This window comes from Scyliorhinus torazame, chromosome 2 (genome assembly GCF_047496885.1).
Source record: "Scyliorhinus torazame isolate Kashiwa2021f chromosome 2, sScyTor2.1, whole genome shotgun sequence".
NCBI classification, from domain to species: Eukaryota; Metazoa; Chordata; class Chondrichthyes; order Carcharhiniformes; family Scyliorhinidae; genus Scyliorhinus; species Scyliorhinus torazame.
The window spans coordinates 43,451,982-43,470,107 of record NC_092708.1 but is presented as its reverse complement, the minus strand read 5'-3'; the positions used below and the strand labels follow the sequence as shown (position 1 = coordinate 43,470,107).

The 18,126-nt window shown below is 49.3% G+C and overlaps 1 protein-coding gene across 1 annotated transcript in view; it reads right to left on the bottom strand.

Moving 5' to 3' along the window:
- The window catches only part of arl5a (ADP-ribosylation factor-like 5A), a 76,998-nt gene that overhangs the window by 26,027 nt on the left and 32,845 nt on the right, over nucleotides 1-18,126 (bottom strand). The window contains exon 2 of the mRNA XM_072470721.1: nucleotides 18,001-18,061. Within this exon, the coding sequence (XP_072326822.1) occupies nucleotides 18,001-18,061 (61 nt within the window). The remainder of the gene's footprint in view (nucleotides 1-18,000; nucleotides 18,062-18,126) is intronic.

The following is an 18,126-nucleotide window of genomic DNA, read 5'->3' as shown; positions in this document are numbered from 1 at the left end:
AGGAGTTTGAGATTCTTCGAATCTCACTCAGGGGTGCAATGACAGAAAGAGGAGGCTTAACAGGCTTTAATTGTATGATGCGTATCAAGGATAAGGAAAACAAACCAGTTTTTTTTTTAAAAAGGAAAGAAATGGTAGCAAAAGAAATCCGGAAGTCCTGGAGAGGGCTGGGGAATCCAAACGAAAATAGAAAGTACAAATTATAGAATAGGGCCCTCTCCACCCTTGACCTGTTCATTTGATTTTTCAGATGGAAAAAATAAGTAACAGACAAACCAGTTCACAAGAAGGAAGAGAGCTACACTCCAGAGAAGAATGTTTGAGACAGGATTGGGGGGAAAACTAATGATACAATTGGCTACATATTTGAGGGAATTAAATGACAAGAGCCCGGAGGAAAACTTTACGGGTTAGAAACAAATCAAAGTATCAAATTATTACTGAGCAGTGAAACCTCCAGTCAGACATCTCTAATTGGACATCAGCTGATGGATGATCTGCGGTCTCCACGGGGTATGTACTCCGCGGTGGAGTTATTAAGGGTCTCGGCAGACAGCAGCGACTGACGAGGAACCCCATTATGATAAATGACAATAGTTTAAGAATTTTTGTAGCTTGATGCCATGGCGGGAAAATTATTACCAATGCGGCAAACAATTTTGCATTGAAGAGCTGTAATAGTTATTAAAGAAGAAATGTCATGTAAATTGGTAGGGATTGTTATGTTATGATAATGGGGGTACGTGTTCCGTTCAGGAACTTGATCAGCATTTCTAAACTGTGTGAATGTTTTAATAGAAGGGGAATAGTGGTAGTTTAGTGTGTTTTCTTGATTTAACTGCATAGAACATCACAAATAATATTGATGTTGTTTCCACGCCATATTTAGTATATAATGACTATTGGTCCCAAAGCCACGAAGGGATGTGTCGATATTGTTCTTTATTTTTAGTATTGAAATTGTGATAACAGTTGCAATTATGTAAAGTTGTAACACACGGTCTATTTATGTGGTTAGATGATGAGTAATGTGTTAAGATAAGACTTTTTTTTAAAAACTGTGTATTTAACAATAGGGAGAATTTAAAAAGAAAAAGTGATAGTTCGATGTGGTTTTGTGAATACTGTTGGTATATTGTATTGCAAATGTTGTAAGAGAAATGATAACAGACGAAAGGGATTTGAAGGAAATTTGTCAGAAAAATATTCTCTGATGTACACCAGGGGTTGGCAGACATACATGGTTCAGGACAAATGTTAGACATTAATTTGGAGAAGTCAGGGATAGAAGCAGGATCGATTGAACCTTTTAAATTAATGAAGCAAGGGAATCAGTGGATAGTACATGATATCATAATTTACCATTCCAATGAGAAACGGAAAGCAATTTGGATGATGGAAAAATGGGACACTAGACAGCCAGTGATGGACAAAAGACCTTTTTGGTTCCTGATGGACTGAGTTGTGTGCTGTGTCTAAGGGACATGAGGAAGCTTCTATGGTGCTGCCACCCCAAGGAAGTAAAATGCTTTGGAGGTAGTAGAGCTCACAAATAGCTATTGTGTTACCTTTCTGAGCAGCTTCGGCTATGGTTCACGGTAATTGGACTTGAGGAAAGAACGAAAAAAGACACTGGTCTGTGATATGGATACATTTACGAATTGATTTTGGTGCACAATTTAAAATCACAAAACATGTACATACAAATGAGAAAGATCGGGGATAAACGTTAGTCAGTACAATTAGATGGGGAGATAATTGACCAAAAGCTATAGTTATGTTTCAAATGTCTAGACGGGGTGTTATTGAAAATATGGAAAGATGTGTCATTTGAAATATGGAAGCCTGGCAATATCTGGTCTGAGAGAAACATGAGAGGATACAGGGAAAGATCCCACAAAGGGTTAACAGCAGCTGCCAGGGAAGGATTGTAAAATGCAGATATCCTTGGTCAAGCAGGCTTGGCAAGCAAGACAAACAGGATTTTGAATGAAGCCAAAAACAATGGCTCACACCTTCATTGAAATTAACTATCTTAGTTAGCAGCTGGAAAAACGGATGAGGTTCAGTTGAATTTGGTGAGAATTCTAGGCCAAAATCAAAGTCAAAATTATGAGCTGAGGACACAATTGGAAAATAAAACTATAGAAATGATAGGAATTAAAAGCAACACCTCTTGAAGTCAAAGCATTTTGAACATCACAAAGGAAACAATGTAATCAGATCTATGAGATGAAGTCATGTCAAAATGAATACTTAGTTGGGTTAGAAGGTTTAGATCAAAGATACTTTTTACAATCAAAGTGAAAATGTTACTTTCAATAAAGTTATAAAAACTAGACAACTGTTCGAAAAATATATAAACCCTAAGAAAGGGAACAGCAGCCAGAACCAGAACTCAGAGAGGCGGAGAAGCAGAGTCAGATTACAGTCAGCTCGACCATGGGAAAGAGACAGGGCATAGCAGCCGAGCTAAAATAGCGAATACATTTAAGGAAGACTAGAATTTAAAGAGTAGCCACAGTCAGCAGAGAGATAGCCAGCAGAGTCAGCTCTCACAGCTCGGTACATGGGAAAGATAGAACACAGCAACTGAGCTCATAAGCGAATACATCTAAAGACCAGATTTTTAAAAGAAGATTGATTGTCAAGGTGGGCCTGAAGGTCCCTTCAACCAACGAGAAGGATCCAGAAGCAAGATCTTTTTCCTTTCTGTAAAGAAAGTATTTGCAGCTTTTTAAAGAAAAAATATAACAATAAAATAACTTAATTTAACCTGAAATAGTGGTTATTCCACAGTCTACTTTACTTACTTAGCAATGCGGGACTCAGGATCGATGCTACTAAGTGGTAAGTAGATGAAATCTTCGGTGAAGGTATGGGTTATACCAGGGGATAACTTGAAAACATAGTTTGACCTGAATAGCACCCGCTGAAGCCTGCATCGGAGTCGGGGATTGAGAATCCCTGATCACCATTTAGAATGTCGGCCCTTTTTGGTATAGGGGGACTTCTAAGAATAGTGGTGAGTTTTCAAAAACATCACGCATCAGTTAATTTTAGGTGGAGACTTAAACATGGTGTTGCATCTGAAGGTGGATCGGTCTAGGCCACGCTCGTTGACCCCTTCGGCGGAGGGGGTGTGGGTACGGGGTTTTGGGGGGGGGGGGGGGTTGAGGAGGTGTTGGCAGCGTTTATGAAGATGGGTGGAGCGGACTCGAGATGGTTCTTGCATCCTAGGGGTAGAGAGTATTCCTTTTTTTCGCAGTGCATAATATATATTCAAGGTTTGATTTTTTAAATATGGGGAGGCTGTTGTTATTGGAGCGGTCTCACCGTCAGAGGTTTGGGAGTTGCTGAAGGCGGCGGCGGTGAGGGGGGAGATCATCTCATTTTAAGGCGCAGGTGGATAGGGAGGCAAGAGAGGAGCTGCAGTGGCTGGTAGATGAAATCTTGGAAGTTGATGGGAAATATGTGGAGAACCCACTCCAGAACCTTTGGTCAGTAGAATGGAACAGCAGGTACGGTTTAATCTTTTGTCCGCAGGGAAAGTGGTACGTCAGTTGATGCAGGCGAAGCGGGTAGTATACGAATACGGGGAGAAGGCCAGTCACTTGTTGGCGGGACAGCTTGGTCAGCAGGCAGCCTCAAGAGATTATTCGGGTCCGGGATGGTGCTTACCGGTCTTTTTATGGTGGTGGAATGGTTGATTTCAGCATTTTTATGGGCGGGTAAGTTAGCGAGGTTTCGGAAGATGGTGCTTCAGAGTGGGCGACAGTCGGGGGGGGGGGGATTTGGTGCTTCCAAATCTGTTGTATTATTAGTGGATGGCAAACATCGAGAAGGCATGCGGGGCTGGGGTAGGGAGGCGGAGACAACGTGGGGTGAGGATGGAGGCAGGCTCTCTTAGGGAGTCGGGTTTGCAGGCGCTGGCAACGGTGCCGCTCCCGTTTGCCCCAGGGAAATACTTGGGTAGTCCGGTGGTGGTGGCCACGCTGAAAATATGGAGGCAGTTTCGGCAGCATTTTAAGTTAGGGGCGAGGTCGAAGCTGATGCCGGTCCGGGAGAATCATGTCTTTGAGTTGACGAGGCTAGATGCTAGGTTATGAGGTTGTGAAAATGAAGGACTTATTTTTGGAAGGGCAATTTGCTAGTTTGTAGTAGTTGATGGAGAGGTTTAGGATTCCACAGGGGGAGGCCTTCAGGTATATGCATGTGCGGGACGTTGCGAGGAAGATTTTCCTGACATTTCCCGTGACACTGCCTCCTCACTGTTGGAGGGGGTGTTGTCGGTGATGGGGTTTGGAGGGTGGAGCATTTGATCATGTTAATGCATTATATAAAATGCAAGTTATTATGGTTGCAGCAACGAGCAAGCAAATAAAGGGTTTTTCTTGTGCATTTTTGCACCCACAAGCAGCTGGATAAAAGGTTCCCAAACTTAGGGCAGCCCGGTAGCACAAGTGATTAGCACTGTGGCTTCACAGCGCCAGGGTCCCAGCTTCGATTCTCTGCTGGGTCACTGTCTGTGCGGAGTCTGCACGTTCTCCCCGTGTCTGCTTGGGTTTCCTCCGGGTGCTCCGGTTTCCTCCCACAGTCCAAAGACGTGCAGGTTAGGTGGATTGGCCATGATAAATTGTCCTTAGTGACCAAAAAGGTTAGGGGGGGGTTATTGGGTTACGGGGATAGGGTGGAAGTGAGGGCTTAAATGGGTCGGTGCAGACTCGATGGACCGAATGGCCTCCTTCTGCACTGTATGTTCTATGTTCTTAACTAACAACTTCCAATACAAGGAGTGCAAATAGCTTTTAGGTAGTCTGTCTGAGCAGGATTCAAACCTAGAACCCCGAGGAAAAGCGAGTTGCATTTCAGTTTCACCAATTTGGATATAAATAATAGAATGGCGACTCAAACCAAGTGAATGCCAACCCTTACTCAATTCATTGATATTCAGAATTCAGGTCTTTGTGAATCTAACACATTTGCGAGCAATGTATTGTGGGTACTTAAGGAATAACCTAAAAAATGAGAGAAAACACATTTGTAGCTATTTAACAATAATGCTACTGCAATTCTTCAGCTCATTGCAAACTGTCTTCAGGAAAAGCTACTAGTTTAAAAACTAAGCCCGCCAATTACTTTTTAAAATTTCAACAATTTCAAAAGATAGAATTCATGTACAAGGCAGCATATGTGGCTTCAGAAAAAAATACTGCAAAATTAAAACTTTATTTTTAGCCTCAGTAAGGGCGGCCCGGTAGCACAGTGGTTAGCAGTATTGTTTCACAGCGCCAGGGACCCGGGTTTGATTCCTGGCTTGGGTCACGGTCTGTACGGAGTCTGCATGTTCTCCCTGTGTCTGTGTGGGTTTCCTCCGCGTGCTCCGGTTTCCTCCCCCAAGTCCCGAAAGACGTGCGCGTTTGGCGAATTCTGAATCCTCCTTCAGTGCACCCGACCAGGCACTGTAGTGTGGCGACGCGGGGATTTTCACAGTAACGTCATTGCAGTATTAATGTAAGCCTACTTGTGACAATAATAAAGGTTATAATAACTCAAAAGTTGATAAGGACACTCCCCAAAACATTTTGTGGGGTACATATGTATTCTCACAACAGTATCAAAAACAACTGAATAGAATATCCCAAGAATAACAAAGCTAAATACTAAATTCTGGAATACCAATAACTTAAAAACACTAAATTCTGTAAATAGATGCTCATCTACATACTGGTGTGCCATTCCTTGTAAATGTCACGTTATTCAAAAATCCTGACACTGTCCTAGAAAGAGGGGAAATGTGCAGAACAGGCTCCTGATATAACATCTGAAGCATTACTCAACTAACTATGAAGGGAAATGAGGGCTATGGGTAGTACTTGTGATTTACACAAAAATAACTCCCAAGACTGTTTCCAATGCTTTTAAGAAATATTTAAAAATGTAGAGTTAGAGGTGCACAAACATCCTTCAGAATTATAAAGAGAAGCATCAAATTCAGCATAGGGTGTGTGTGTGAATTGAGTCAATCTAAAAATACATTAGATGTTAAGATACAGAAATAGGCTATTTGCCCCTCTTGGCGAGGGAGCAATGTGAATATTACCTTTTGGATTATGCAAATTATCTGAGGCAGAACTACCATTGTTTACTATACAGTAATACTGTATAGTTTATTTTATATAAATGTGTATAATGAAAGTAAAAGAGTATACAAGCACAGTATTTTCATAACTAAAATGTTACTGCACTACTTCAAGAATAAAGTAGTGGAGTCATGGAGACAGTTAAATATGACTGCACTGAAACTGACAAAGTGTCATCACCTGAAATGTTAATTCTGTTTCTATCTCCACAGGTACTGTCAGCCCTCTGAGCATTTCCATTTCTCTCTTACAGCTGAACTGAACAAATGTGCAACTTCACTTTCAATCCGTGCATTTTGGGGTAGGGCAGGGATGCACAAACCGTGGGAAATAATTACATTAAATGCAGTTAAACAATGGTTGCTCACACACAAATGAGGACCAGCATAAGTACTAGGATATTTACATCTCCAATTGGCTGGGCGCTGGGCATCATAAGTGAGGTAGAATCTCAAGTGAAATGGCAGAAAAATGTAAGAGAAATTAATGAAAGCTTCAGATGGGAAATATTTCCATGCTCTTAAATCGTACAGAATTCTTCAATCAAACACTCAGCAGAAAGGCGAGTACTACTACAAAGCTCTCAAGCTAAAAAGAAAACTGTCAAGGTGAGTATCAGTAAGTATCCCAATCAGGAAACTATATACATGTCACGGAGAATGTTGGCAATACTATTCAAACGTCATGGAATGAGAAGGGTGCCTGAAAGATCAGGTAATCCAATCTAACTGCTCAACCTACACTGCAAGCACAGTGGATCCTATTCAGCCAAGTAAACAACATTAGTACAATTATACGAACACAATAGGATTTGTTTTAATTGACGTGCCCATGACCCAGCTTCTCTTTCCCATGCAAAAGAAAACCAGCAGCACTTACTAACATGTTTAAACTTCAGGAACCCAGCAAAATTAAACATGTAATTCACTAACAGTGGAGCTGTGCACTGTTACCGTAAATGAATCCTTAAAACTTTCTTCTATTGAGCATATTCATTAGTCTTTGACATTCACACATTTCAAACTGATTCAGGATTATTTATGACATTTTTATCTTCAATTTTCAATAAAGGTTTTGACCATCAGTTTTTCTCACTAAAAACCCACTCTGGACACAATCTGGAAACTGGGTACAAATTGCACGTGAAATTATGCTGTTTTTCCAAAGTGAACTGAATTTAAAGAGTCTTCTCGATCAGTTGCATTCAGTGGAAACTTGTCATACCCATTTTCCTTTTCAGTCTGGGTGGGCGTGGTCAGCTTCACGTGGGCCAGTTTCCAAAGCAGCATTAACAATTGTAGAAACTCAAATTATTGTACACGATGTAGCTAAGCACTTAAAACTGTGATCTTCTTACACTGGTTTGGCTGATTTCCGCCTATTTCGCTGATAAAACTGGGGGGGAAACAAGTGGAAGCTCAAGGCTTTCAAGTTTGGAAAATAATCTTTATAATAATCTTTATTAGTGTCACAAGTAGGCTTACGTTAACACTGCAATGAAGTTACTGTGAGCGGCGCGGTTGCACAGTGGTTAGCACTGTTGCTTCACAGTACCAGTGTGCTAGTCATTGACTTCAGGAAGCAAGGTACTGTACACACTCCTGTCAACATCTACAGGGCCGAGGTGGAGATGGTTAGCAGTTTCAAATTCCAAGGGGTACACATCACCAAAAATCTGTCCTGGTCCACCCACATCGGCGCTACCACCAAGAAAGCACAACAGCGCCGATACTTCCTCAGGAAACGAAGGAAATATGGCATGTCCACATTAACTCTTACCAACTTTTACAGGTGCACCATATAAAGCATCCTATCTGGCTGCATCACAGCCTGGTATGGCAACTGCTCGGCCCAAGACCCTAAGAAACTTCAGAGAGTCGTGAACACAGCGCAGTCCATCACGCAAAACTGCCTCCCCTCCATTGACTCCATCTATATCTGCCGCTGCCTGGGGAAAGCGGGCAGCATAATCAAAGACTCCTCCAACCCGGCTTACTCGCTCTTCCAATTTCTTCCATCGGGCAGGAGATACAGAAGTCTGAGAACACGCATGAACAGACTCAAAAACAGCTTCTTCCCTGCTGTTACCAGACTCCTAAACGACCCTCTTATGGACTGACCTCATTAACACGACATCCCTGTATGCTTCACCCGTTGCCGGTGTTATCTAGTCACATTGTGCACCTTGTGTTGCCCTATTATGTATTTTCTTTTAGTTCCTTTTCTTTTCATGTACTTCATGATCTGTTGAGCTACTCGCAGAAAAATACTTTTCACTGTACCTTGGTACACGTGATAATAAACAAATCCAATCCAATCCAATCCCGAGGCCCGGGTATATCTCTGCCCTAGTCTTCAACCTATGTCTTGCTGTATCCTCTGACAATCCTCAACACTATTTGCCACTCCACCAACCTTGATGTCATCCGCGAACTTACTAATCGGATCAGCTACATTTTCATCCAAATCGTTTATGTATACTACAAACAACAGAGGCCCAAGCACAGATCCCTGTGGAACTAGTCATAAGCTTCCATTCAGAAGAACACCCTTCCACTGCTACCCTCTGCCTTCTGTGACCGAGCCAGTTCTGTATCCTCACCTCACCTTTCGTCCCGTGTGACTCCCGTGCAGATCCACACCATGTGCCCATCCCAATCGATGTCATGACTCTTCTTGGCTCACTCCAGGACCCACTCCTTCCTCTGGTAACTGGATGATCACTGCTCACGGGTGGCCCAATGTGCCCTGTCCAATTCCGGAGTGGCGAACACTTTCATTCCCGCCCACCAACCAAGTGAACATTTCTGAAAAATACTCTGTTGGCCTCGGACCCTCCGCTCCCTCAGACAAGCCCACCACTCCGAGGTTCTTGCGCCTCGACCTGTTCTCCAGATCTTTCACTTTGGCCTTCGGGCCCTTATTCTTATCCGACATGAGCAGCACCTCAACTTCCAACAAGGCCAGCTGATCCTTGTGCCTCGACAAGGCCTCCTCTAAGCCCTTCAGTGTCTCCCTTTGCTCCTTTACAACATTGGCAGTGTTGCCCAGTTGCTCCTGCATCGGGCCCAATGCCTCCTCAATAGTGGCTTCAAACAGCACTTTAATCTCCTTCCCTTGTCACTCGAATTGGGCATCCATCTGCCTGGCAAACATCTCCAACTCCTGCAACATCACCCCCGCCAAAGTTTTTTTTGATTTATTATTGTCACATGTATTGGTATACAATGAAAAATATTGTTTCTTGCATGCTGTACAAACAATGCATACCGTACATGGGGAAGGAAGGAGAGACTGCAGAATATAATGTTACAGTTATAGCAAGGTGTAGCGAAAAGATCAACTTAATACGAGGTAGGTCCATTCAAAGGTCTGATTGCAGCAGGGAAGAAGCTGTTCTTGAGTCGGTTGGTACGTGACCTCAAACTTTGGTATCTTTTTCCTGATGGAAGAAGGTGGAAGAAGGTGGAAGAAGGTACGTCTGGGGTGCGTGGGGTCCTTAATTATGCTGGCTGCCTTTCCGAGGCAGCGGGAATTGTCGACAGAGTCGATGGATGGCAGGCTGATTTGCGTGATGGATTGGGCTACATTCATGACCTTTTGTAATTTCCTGTGGTCTTGGGCAGAGCAGGAATGCCAGGTTGTGATACAACCAGAAAGAATGCTTTCAATGGTGCATCTGTAGAAGTTGGTGAGTGTCGTAGGTGACATGCCAAATTTCCTTAGTCTTCTGAGAAAGTAGAGTCGTTGGTGGGCTTTCTTAACTATAGTGTCGGCATGAGGGGACCAGAACAGATTGTTGGTGATCTGGACACCTAAATACCTGAAGCTCTCGACCCTTTCTACTTCGTTCCCATTGATGTAGACAGGGGCATGTTCTCCACTACGCTCCCTGAAGTCGATGACAATCTCCTTTGTTTTGTTGACATTAAGGGAGATATTATTGTCGTCGCACCAGTTCACCAGATTCGCTATCTCATTCCTGTACTCTGTCTCGTCATTGTTTGAAATCCGACTCATTATTTTGGTGTCATCAGTAAATTTGAAAATCGAGTTGGAGGGGAATTTGGCCACACAGTCATAGGTGTACAAAGAGTACAGTAGGGGGCTGAGGACACAGCCTTGTGGGGCACCGGTGTTGACGATGATCGTGGTGGTGGTGTTGTTGTCTATCCTTACTGATTGTGGCCTGTGGGTTAGAAAGTTCAGGATCCAGTCGCAGAGGGAGGAGCCGAGGCCAAGGCCGCGGAGTTTGGAGATGAGTTTCGTAGGAATGATGGTGTTGAAGGCTGAGCTGTAGTCGATAAATAGGAGTCTGACATAGGTGTCTTTGTTTCTAGCGTGATGGGTGCGGCCGCCTCCGCCAACTTTTCTCCCTCAGATTCCTTTGTCGGGCTCCGAGCCAGGGGTTGCCTCCCGCAGCTTTTTTCGCCGAGGCTTTTGACATTCCTCAACAAACCTTTCCGAATTCCAATCTACTGGGTTAGAACGCAAAATCCCTCAAAACAAATGGGCAAAATGGATCAAAATAGTGGGACCTTGGCAGGAGCCACCTTTTACATTACCTTTACCAGAAGTCAAGAATGTATTCTTGATATTTAGAAACTTAACCATTAATACTCGTGTGTCAGAAAACAGAGGTAGTTTTAAGTAATCTATATTTGTATCTGTAGGTTTGGAAACAAAGTACAGCTTTAATTAAGTTCAATTCTGTGTTTCTGTGTAAGAAAGGGTTAAAACATTAGTCAGCTTCATGTTAACCAACGGTGCCTGCATGTCTGTGAGTTTCACTTCAAACTGTGCCTGCATTGTAATTGAAGGTTTATGAAGTAAAAGCAATTTTAGAGGTTAAAAAAAAAAGCTGTTGCTGAACAACCAGGGGCCCACACTGAAAAGCAGAAGCTCTTATGGCTCAGTTGGAGTTGGAATCAGGGGCGTCATTCTCCGACCCCCCCAGAGGGTCGGAGAATGGCCGTTGGCCGCCGTGAATCCCGCCCCTGCCGGTTGCCGAAGTCACCGAAGGGAGAAAAGTCGGCGGGGCGTTAATGTCGCCGCTGCCGCGGAGAATGTCACGGGTCTGCGCAAGGCAGCCGATTTTCGGCCTGCCGATATTCTCCCTTCCGGATGGGCCGAAGTCCCGTCGACGTGATGACCGTTCACGTCGACGTGAATCAAACCTCCTTTTCATCGGCGTGACCCTGTGCTCCAGGTTCACGCCGACCAGCGTGGAGGTGAGTGACGGCCTGGTGTGTTGGCTCTGGGCAGGCAATGGCGTGGCTGCAGTCTGAATGCGTGAGGAGAGGTGTGTCTCGGGTTGTGTGTGTGTGTGCGCGCGGCGGCGGGGGGGGGGGGGGGTGGTTAGAGTAGGCTGGGCTCCGGGGGAGTGCCGGGAGGGGGTCCGTGCCGGGGAGGTGCACGGGGGGTCCGTGCCGGGGTGGAGATTGGGGGGTGTCCGTGCCGGGGTGAGGTGGGGGGGTCCGTGCTGGGGTGGAGGTTGGGGGGGGGTCCGTGCCGGGGTGGAGGTTGGGGGGGGGTCCGTGCCGGGGTGGAGGTTGGGGGGGGGTCCGTGCCGGGGTGAGGTTGGGGGGTGGTCCGTGCTGGTGTGGAGGTTGGGGGGGGGGGTCCGTGCTGGTGTGGAGGTTGGGGGGGGGTCCGTGCCGGGGTGGAGGTTGGGGGGGGGGGGTCCGTGCTGGGGTGGAGGTTGGGGGGGGTCCGTGCCGGGGTGAGGTTGGGGGGTGGTCCGTGCTGGTGTGGAGGTTGGGGGGGGGGGGTCCGTGCTGGGGTGGAGGTTGGGGGGGGTCCGTACCGGGGTGGAGGTTGGGGGGGGGGGGGGGTCCGTGCTGGGGTGGAGGTTGGGGGGGGGTCCGTGCCGGGGTGGAGGTTGGGGGGGGGGGGGGGGGGGGGGGGTCCCGTGCTGGGGTGGAGGTTGGGGGGGGGGGGGTCCCCGTGCCGGGGTGGAGGTTGGGGGGGGGTCCCCGTGCCGGGGTGAGGTTGGGGGGGGGGTCCCGTGCCGGGGTGAGGTTGGGGGGGGGGGGAGTCCGTGCTGGGGTGGAGGTTGGGGGGGGGGTCCGTGCTGGGGTGGAGGTTGGAGGGGGGGTTGTCCGTGCCGGGGTGAGGTTGGGGGGGGTCCGTGCTGGGGTGGAGGTTCGGGGTCCGTGCTGGGGTGGAGGTTGGGGGGGGGGGGGTCCGTGCTGGGGTGGAGGTTGGGGGGGGGGGGTCCGTGCTGGGGTGGAGGTTGGGGGGGGGTCCGTGCTGGGGTGGAGGTTGGGGGGAGGGTCCGTGCTGGGGTGGAGGTTGGGGGTGGGTCCGTGCTGAGGTGGAGGTTGGGGGGGGGTCCGTGCTGGGGTGGAGGTTGGGGGGGGGGGGGTCCGTGCTGGGGTGGAGGTTGGGGGGGGGGGGGTCCGTGCCGAGGAGGGGGATGGGAGGGCAAGTGAGTTGGTCCACCTGGCCAGGTGCCAGCCTCCAACAGTTGGACCCATGCGGTCCATGCCACCTGGCTGGGGGGAGGAGGGGATATGGGCAATGATGACATGTCGTCGTTCCCCTCCCCCCCCCACCAGGCCGTCATGTTTTCAGATCATCCAGCGATGTTGGCCGCCGTGGTGGCAGCCGCTCATGTCTCTGTTGCCCTGGATGAGGAGGAGGAGGAGGAGCGTGCTAGAGAGGCGGCGCAGGCTGCCGCAGAGGGGCAGGCGGCAGCCGCCCAGGCTGGAGGGACACCTGACCGACAGGACGAGGAGGGGGAGGAGGACGTCGCGGCGCGACGGCAACGGAGGCACCCGAGGGCGCCCCGTGTACACCGGCCCCGGCAGTCATACCAGGACCTCACGGACCAGGAATGCAGGAGGAGACTCCGGATGAGCCGGGAAACCGTGGCACACATCTGCCACCTGCTGGCACACCTGTCACCGCGTGGCACTGGCGGGGGACACCCTCTCCCCGTGTCCGTCAAGGTTACGGTGGCCCTGAACTTTTCTGCAACGGGGTCATTCCAGGCACCGAGTGGGGACCTTTCCGGCATATTGCAGACATCGATGCACCGGTGCATCCGGGCAGTGACAGATGCCCTATATGCCATGGCGCACCGCTACATCCGCTTCCCCGTGGACCGGGCCAGCCAAGATGCCCGGGCCGTGGGCTTCTCTGCCGTGGCCGGGTTCCCCATGGTCCAGGGCGCGATCGATGGGATGCACGTCGCCGTGCAGCCACCTGCAGATAACAGGGCCGTGTTCACTAATAGGAAGGGGACCTATTCGATGAACGTACAGGTGGTCTGCGACCACCGCATGATGATCCTGCACGTCTGCGCCCGTCACCCAGGCAGTGTACACGACTCATTCGTGTTGTCGCGGTCATCCATCCCCGGCATGTACGAGGGACGCCATCCCTGGCTGAGGGGCTGGTTGCTGGGCGACAGGGGCTACCCATTGCGATGGTGGCTGATGACGCCTATACGGAGGCCACGCAATGAGGCGGAGAACCGCTACAATGATGCCCATGTAGCGACAAGGGGAGTGATCGAGAGGTGCTTTGGCGTGCTGAAGATGCGTTTCAGGTGCCTGGACCTCTCTGGGGGCGCCCTCCAGTATCGGTCAGATAGGGTCGGCCGCATCATTGTGGTGTGCTGCGTCCTGCACAACATAGCCCAGCAGAGGGGCGATGTGCCGCAGGCAGAGGAGGGCGGAGTGGAGGAGCAGCAGGAAGAGGCCCAGTCCTCCCCAGATGAGGGGGATGGGGGCAATGGTCAGGGCAGACGGGGTAGACACAGGCGGGTGGCTGTCCACCGTTACCGGCTGGCCCAGCGGGCACGGGACAGACTGATAGACGCCCGCTTCACTGACTAGATGGGCGTGGGAATCGGGTAGTATGGCCACAGACCGCACACCATGGCAACAGCCGACCACCCACACCCCCCACCCATACACCCACCCAGCACCCTCACCCCTCCCCCCCATTGCCGATCCACCTGCGGCACAACGGGCCAGGCTCACACAGTTGCGGGTGGACGCGTGCCTATCGCAGGCCATGGAGGATGATGACAACCCGCCCTGCGATGAGCTCCTAGCTCTACATCGTTGGACTATGTCTGACCCATGGCCACAGTACCACCATCCACCCGGACCATCCCTGCATGCGGCTGTGACACTGCAGCGCACGGTCCCGTCCTCTGCCCGGGGGATGTTGATGGTGGCCCAGGGGGAAGGGGGCAGACTCACCTGGGGCTGAGGTAAGACCACCCCTCACACACACACTTGCGCTCAACGTACATGACACCCTCGCACGCTTTGGACAGAGCACAAAGGCAGCTTCGGTAGGTGTAACATTGACTTTAATAACCAAAGGAGTTTATGCACGTGCCCTAGCCCCTAAAACTCATCTGTGCCCTGCACCCGTGCCAACTTACTCAGTGTCTAATTGTTTGGCCTTACGGGCCCTTTGACTACGTCTACGTGGTTCCCCAGACGGTACAGCAGAACTGGAGGTGGACTCCTGTGATTCCTGCCCTCTGACACTGATCCCTTTGGCGGCCGTTTCCTGAGGCGTCCTGGCCTAGATGGGCCAGGCTGCGGCCCGGGCGACTGGGATGGCGAGCTGCCAGCCTGTCCTGCCCGTTGCCCACCCGATGCACCTGGGACGGAAGGGGGGGGGGGGAGTCCGAGGTGTCGCGGTGTACCGGGACCTCCCCTACAGAGGTAGCCGGGACGGACCACACCACCTCCTCCTCCCTCGGGGTGCCCGATGGCCCCCAGGCCTCTACATGGGTGGGGGATGCGAACGGACTGGCCATCCGACGCCCCCCCGACATCTGGCGCTGCCAGTCCTGGAGGCCCGTGCTGGTATCGACAGGGGTCTGCAGGTTTGCAGCCAAGGAGCCCAGGGGGTTGGCAAACCCTGTCTGTGACAGTGCGACGCCGTCTCGCACATGGCCACTGGCGCCGATGCCCTCAGCAATGGCCTGCAGAGACTGGGCCATGGCCTGCTGAGACTGGGGGGATATGGGGGAGGGGGATATGGGGGAGGGGGGGATATGGGGGAGGGGGAGATATGGGGGATAGGGGGGAGATATGGGGAGGGGGGATATGGGGGAGGGGGGATATGGGGGAGGGGGGATATGGGGGAGGGGGGATATGGGGGAGGGGGGATATGGGGGAGGGGGGATATGGGGGAGGGGGGATATGGGGGAGGGGGGAGGGGGGATATGGGGAGGGGGATATGGGGGAGGGGGGATATGGGGGAGGGGGGATATGGGGGAGGGGGGATATGGGGGAGGGGGGATATGGGGGAGGGGGGATATGGGGGAGGGGGGATATGGGGGAGGGGGGATATGGGGAGGGGGGGATATGGGGGAGGGGGGATATGGGGGAGGGGGGATATGGGGGAGGGGGGATATGGGGGAGGGGGGATATGGGGGAGGGGGGATATGGGGGAGGGGGGATATGGGGGAGGGGGATATGGGGGAGGGGGGATATGGGGGAGGGGGGATATGGGGGAGGGGGATATGGGGGAGGGGGGATATGGGGGAGGGGGGATATGGATATTGGGCAGGGGGGGGGGGGGGGGAGGCTCACCCTGCCTGCTCTGACGAGGTCGTTCATATTCTTGTGGCACTGGGTGCCTGTCCGTGGTGTCAGGGCCACAGCGGTGACGGCCTCTGCCACTTCCTTCCACAGACGCCGGCTGTGGCGTGGAGCAACTCTGCGGCCGTGCCCGGGATACAGGGCGTCCCTCCTCTGCTCCACCACGTCCAGGAGCGCCTCCACATCGCGTGACTCGAACCTCGGGGCTGAGCGACGGCCAGCCATCCAGTCGGGTGTTGCGGTCGGGTGTTCCGGTCGGGTGGGGGGGAGCAGCGCGGCCTTATGAGCCGTCACGCCGTGCAGCGCGTATGACGCTGCACGGCGTGAACCACTGCGCAAGCGCGAATCCCATTACGTCGCTGCTAGCCCATTTCGGGCCGGAGACTATCGACCCATTTTTCCGAAGTGACGCAAGTCGGATTTTCGCCGTTTTTTGCGCCGATCGGCGGACTTTCGCCCCAGGTATCTGAGAAGAAAGCAGCTCTCAAAGAAACTGCCAGCAGAGCAGTAAGGGAATGAAGTAAGGTGCAGAAACAAGTCCCAGGAGCAAAAGAACAGATAGTTATAGAAACAAGGGAATGAAAAGAAAAGTTCCAGGGACAACAAGGATAAAGGGACAATCTGTGCAACGTACTGTTCACTGAAGTTAAAGGGCAGAGCAAGGTTCTCAGTTAAAGATGGAGCTGAAAAGTGCAGACCTGGTGAAGTTGTCTATCAAGAAGCCAGATATTTGAAGTAATCCTAAGGTTGGTGACACCTTAATAGAACCTGTGAGTCAGTTGCTGACATTGGGGCGGCTGGGTACCTGAGAGATTGGGCGTTTGCGAGAAGATTCCAAGGCTTGTTTTTTTGAGAGTGGAACCACACTGGTGGAAGAAAGATTCCAGTGAGACCAGTTGGCTCACAGTGTTATAAGTAGCTGGGGGAATTTGATGAGAAATCCACAGAAGTTGTATTGGGTGGCATCTGCCACTTGGTTTCAGAGTGTGGTGTATCTGACCACAGATACACTCTGGACTGTGTATTTGCCGAGAACACTATAGTACAAGATACATTTTGTAACTTGTGCTATCCTTAAAAAGCTGAGTACACCTGTAAAGATATATATAGGTAGTGTGAAGGAGTATTGTATTGTAGTCAATCTTTTCAAGTTTAATAAACATCTTATTCTTTTGTTAAAAGTTAATCGGCAGTTCTGTGACTGTTCATCCACATCTCTTAACTAAAAATACGGTCAAGAGAGCCAGGGTTCCATTCTGAGACCTGATTTTCAGTAGTACCATTAGCTGGGATTGTAACATTTGTTGTTTTAACTTCAATATGCAATAGCTAAAAGCTTAGGCCACTGGCAAACCTAAAGAATAACGTTTCTTTGAAATGAGTTTAAGAGTTAAATTTGCAGTCCATTTAACTATAACAAACCCACAAGCTTATGTTTTTGTGATAAAGGATTAACTGAAAACTACGATTGTGAGACATTAAAAAAGGAAAGAATTTCAGATGATACATTATCCACTGCACAACTGTATAAGCAAAAGCCAACATCATTGAACCGCATTGAGAACTAAACAAGAGTTGCATCATTTGAGAAGACAACTTTTGAATTGTAAGTGTTATGGGCCAGGGTTTAGAAAACCCAAAGTGTACCATGGAGTTCACCTGACCCTCAACTTTTAATAGATTGTGGTATGGGGAGCACACAGCCCACTCGACAGGTGTGGTACAGCAGAAATGGAAAAGTATTTTTTAAAGCAAAACAATGCTTATTCTATGAACTCAAGTGAACCTTTTTAAAACAAACAGTGAACATCTTAGCAACCATTAATTCAAATACAACCCCAAAGAGTACAAGACTAAGTAATGCTTACGCTATCCTTTTAACATCCAGAAGACTTACAAAAAACATAACCTTTAACAGAAGCACATCAGGTTAAAGTCACTACTGAAGACATTTATAATTCTGAATTCACCAAATGATCAAGAGAGTCTTTTCATGGCAGAGAGATCAAAGGTACACCTGTTGTGTCTGGCTTCAGCTCCAACACTGAAAATGAAACTAAAACACACCCTGCAGCAAACAGCCTAAAACGAAAGTAAAAAGCTGCCAGACAGCCGAGCTCCACCCACTCTCTGGCATCACTGCAGTAATAAACACCCGTTTCTTTAAGGTACTCTCACTACAGATACTTATATTCATACCTATTTATGAACACCCATTTCTTAAAGGTACTCTCACATGACATAAGGGAGAAGAATTCTCTGGTCCTCATTATACTTACAACTGGTAAAGAATTGTTGTCTTCCCAGCATTGTCCAAGCCAACGATAATTACTTTATGTTCTGAAAGAGAAATAAATCAGCGCGATTAATGAATTTCACGAGATATAAAAAAGAACTATTTTGTC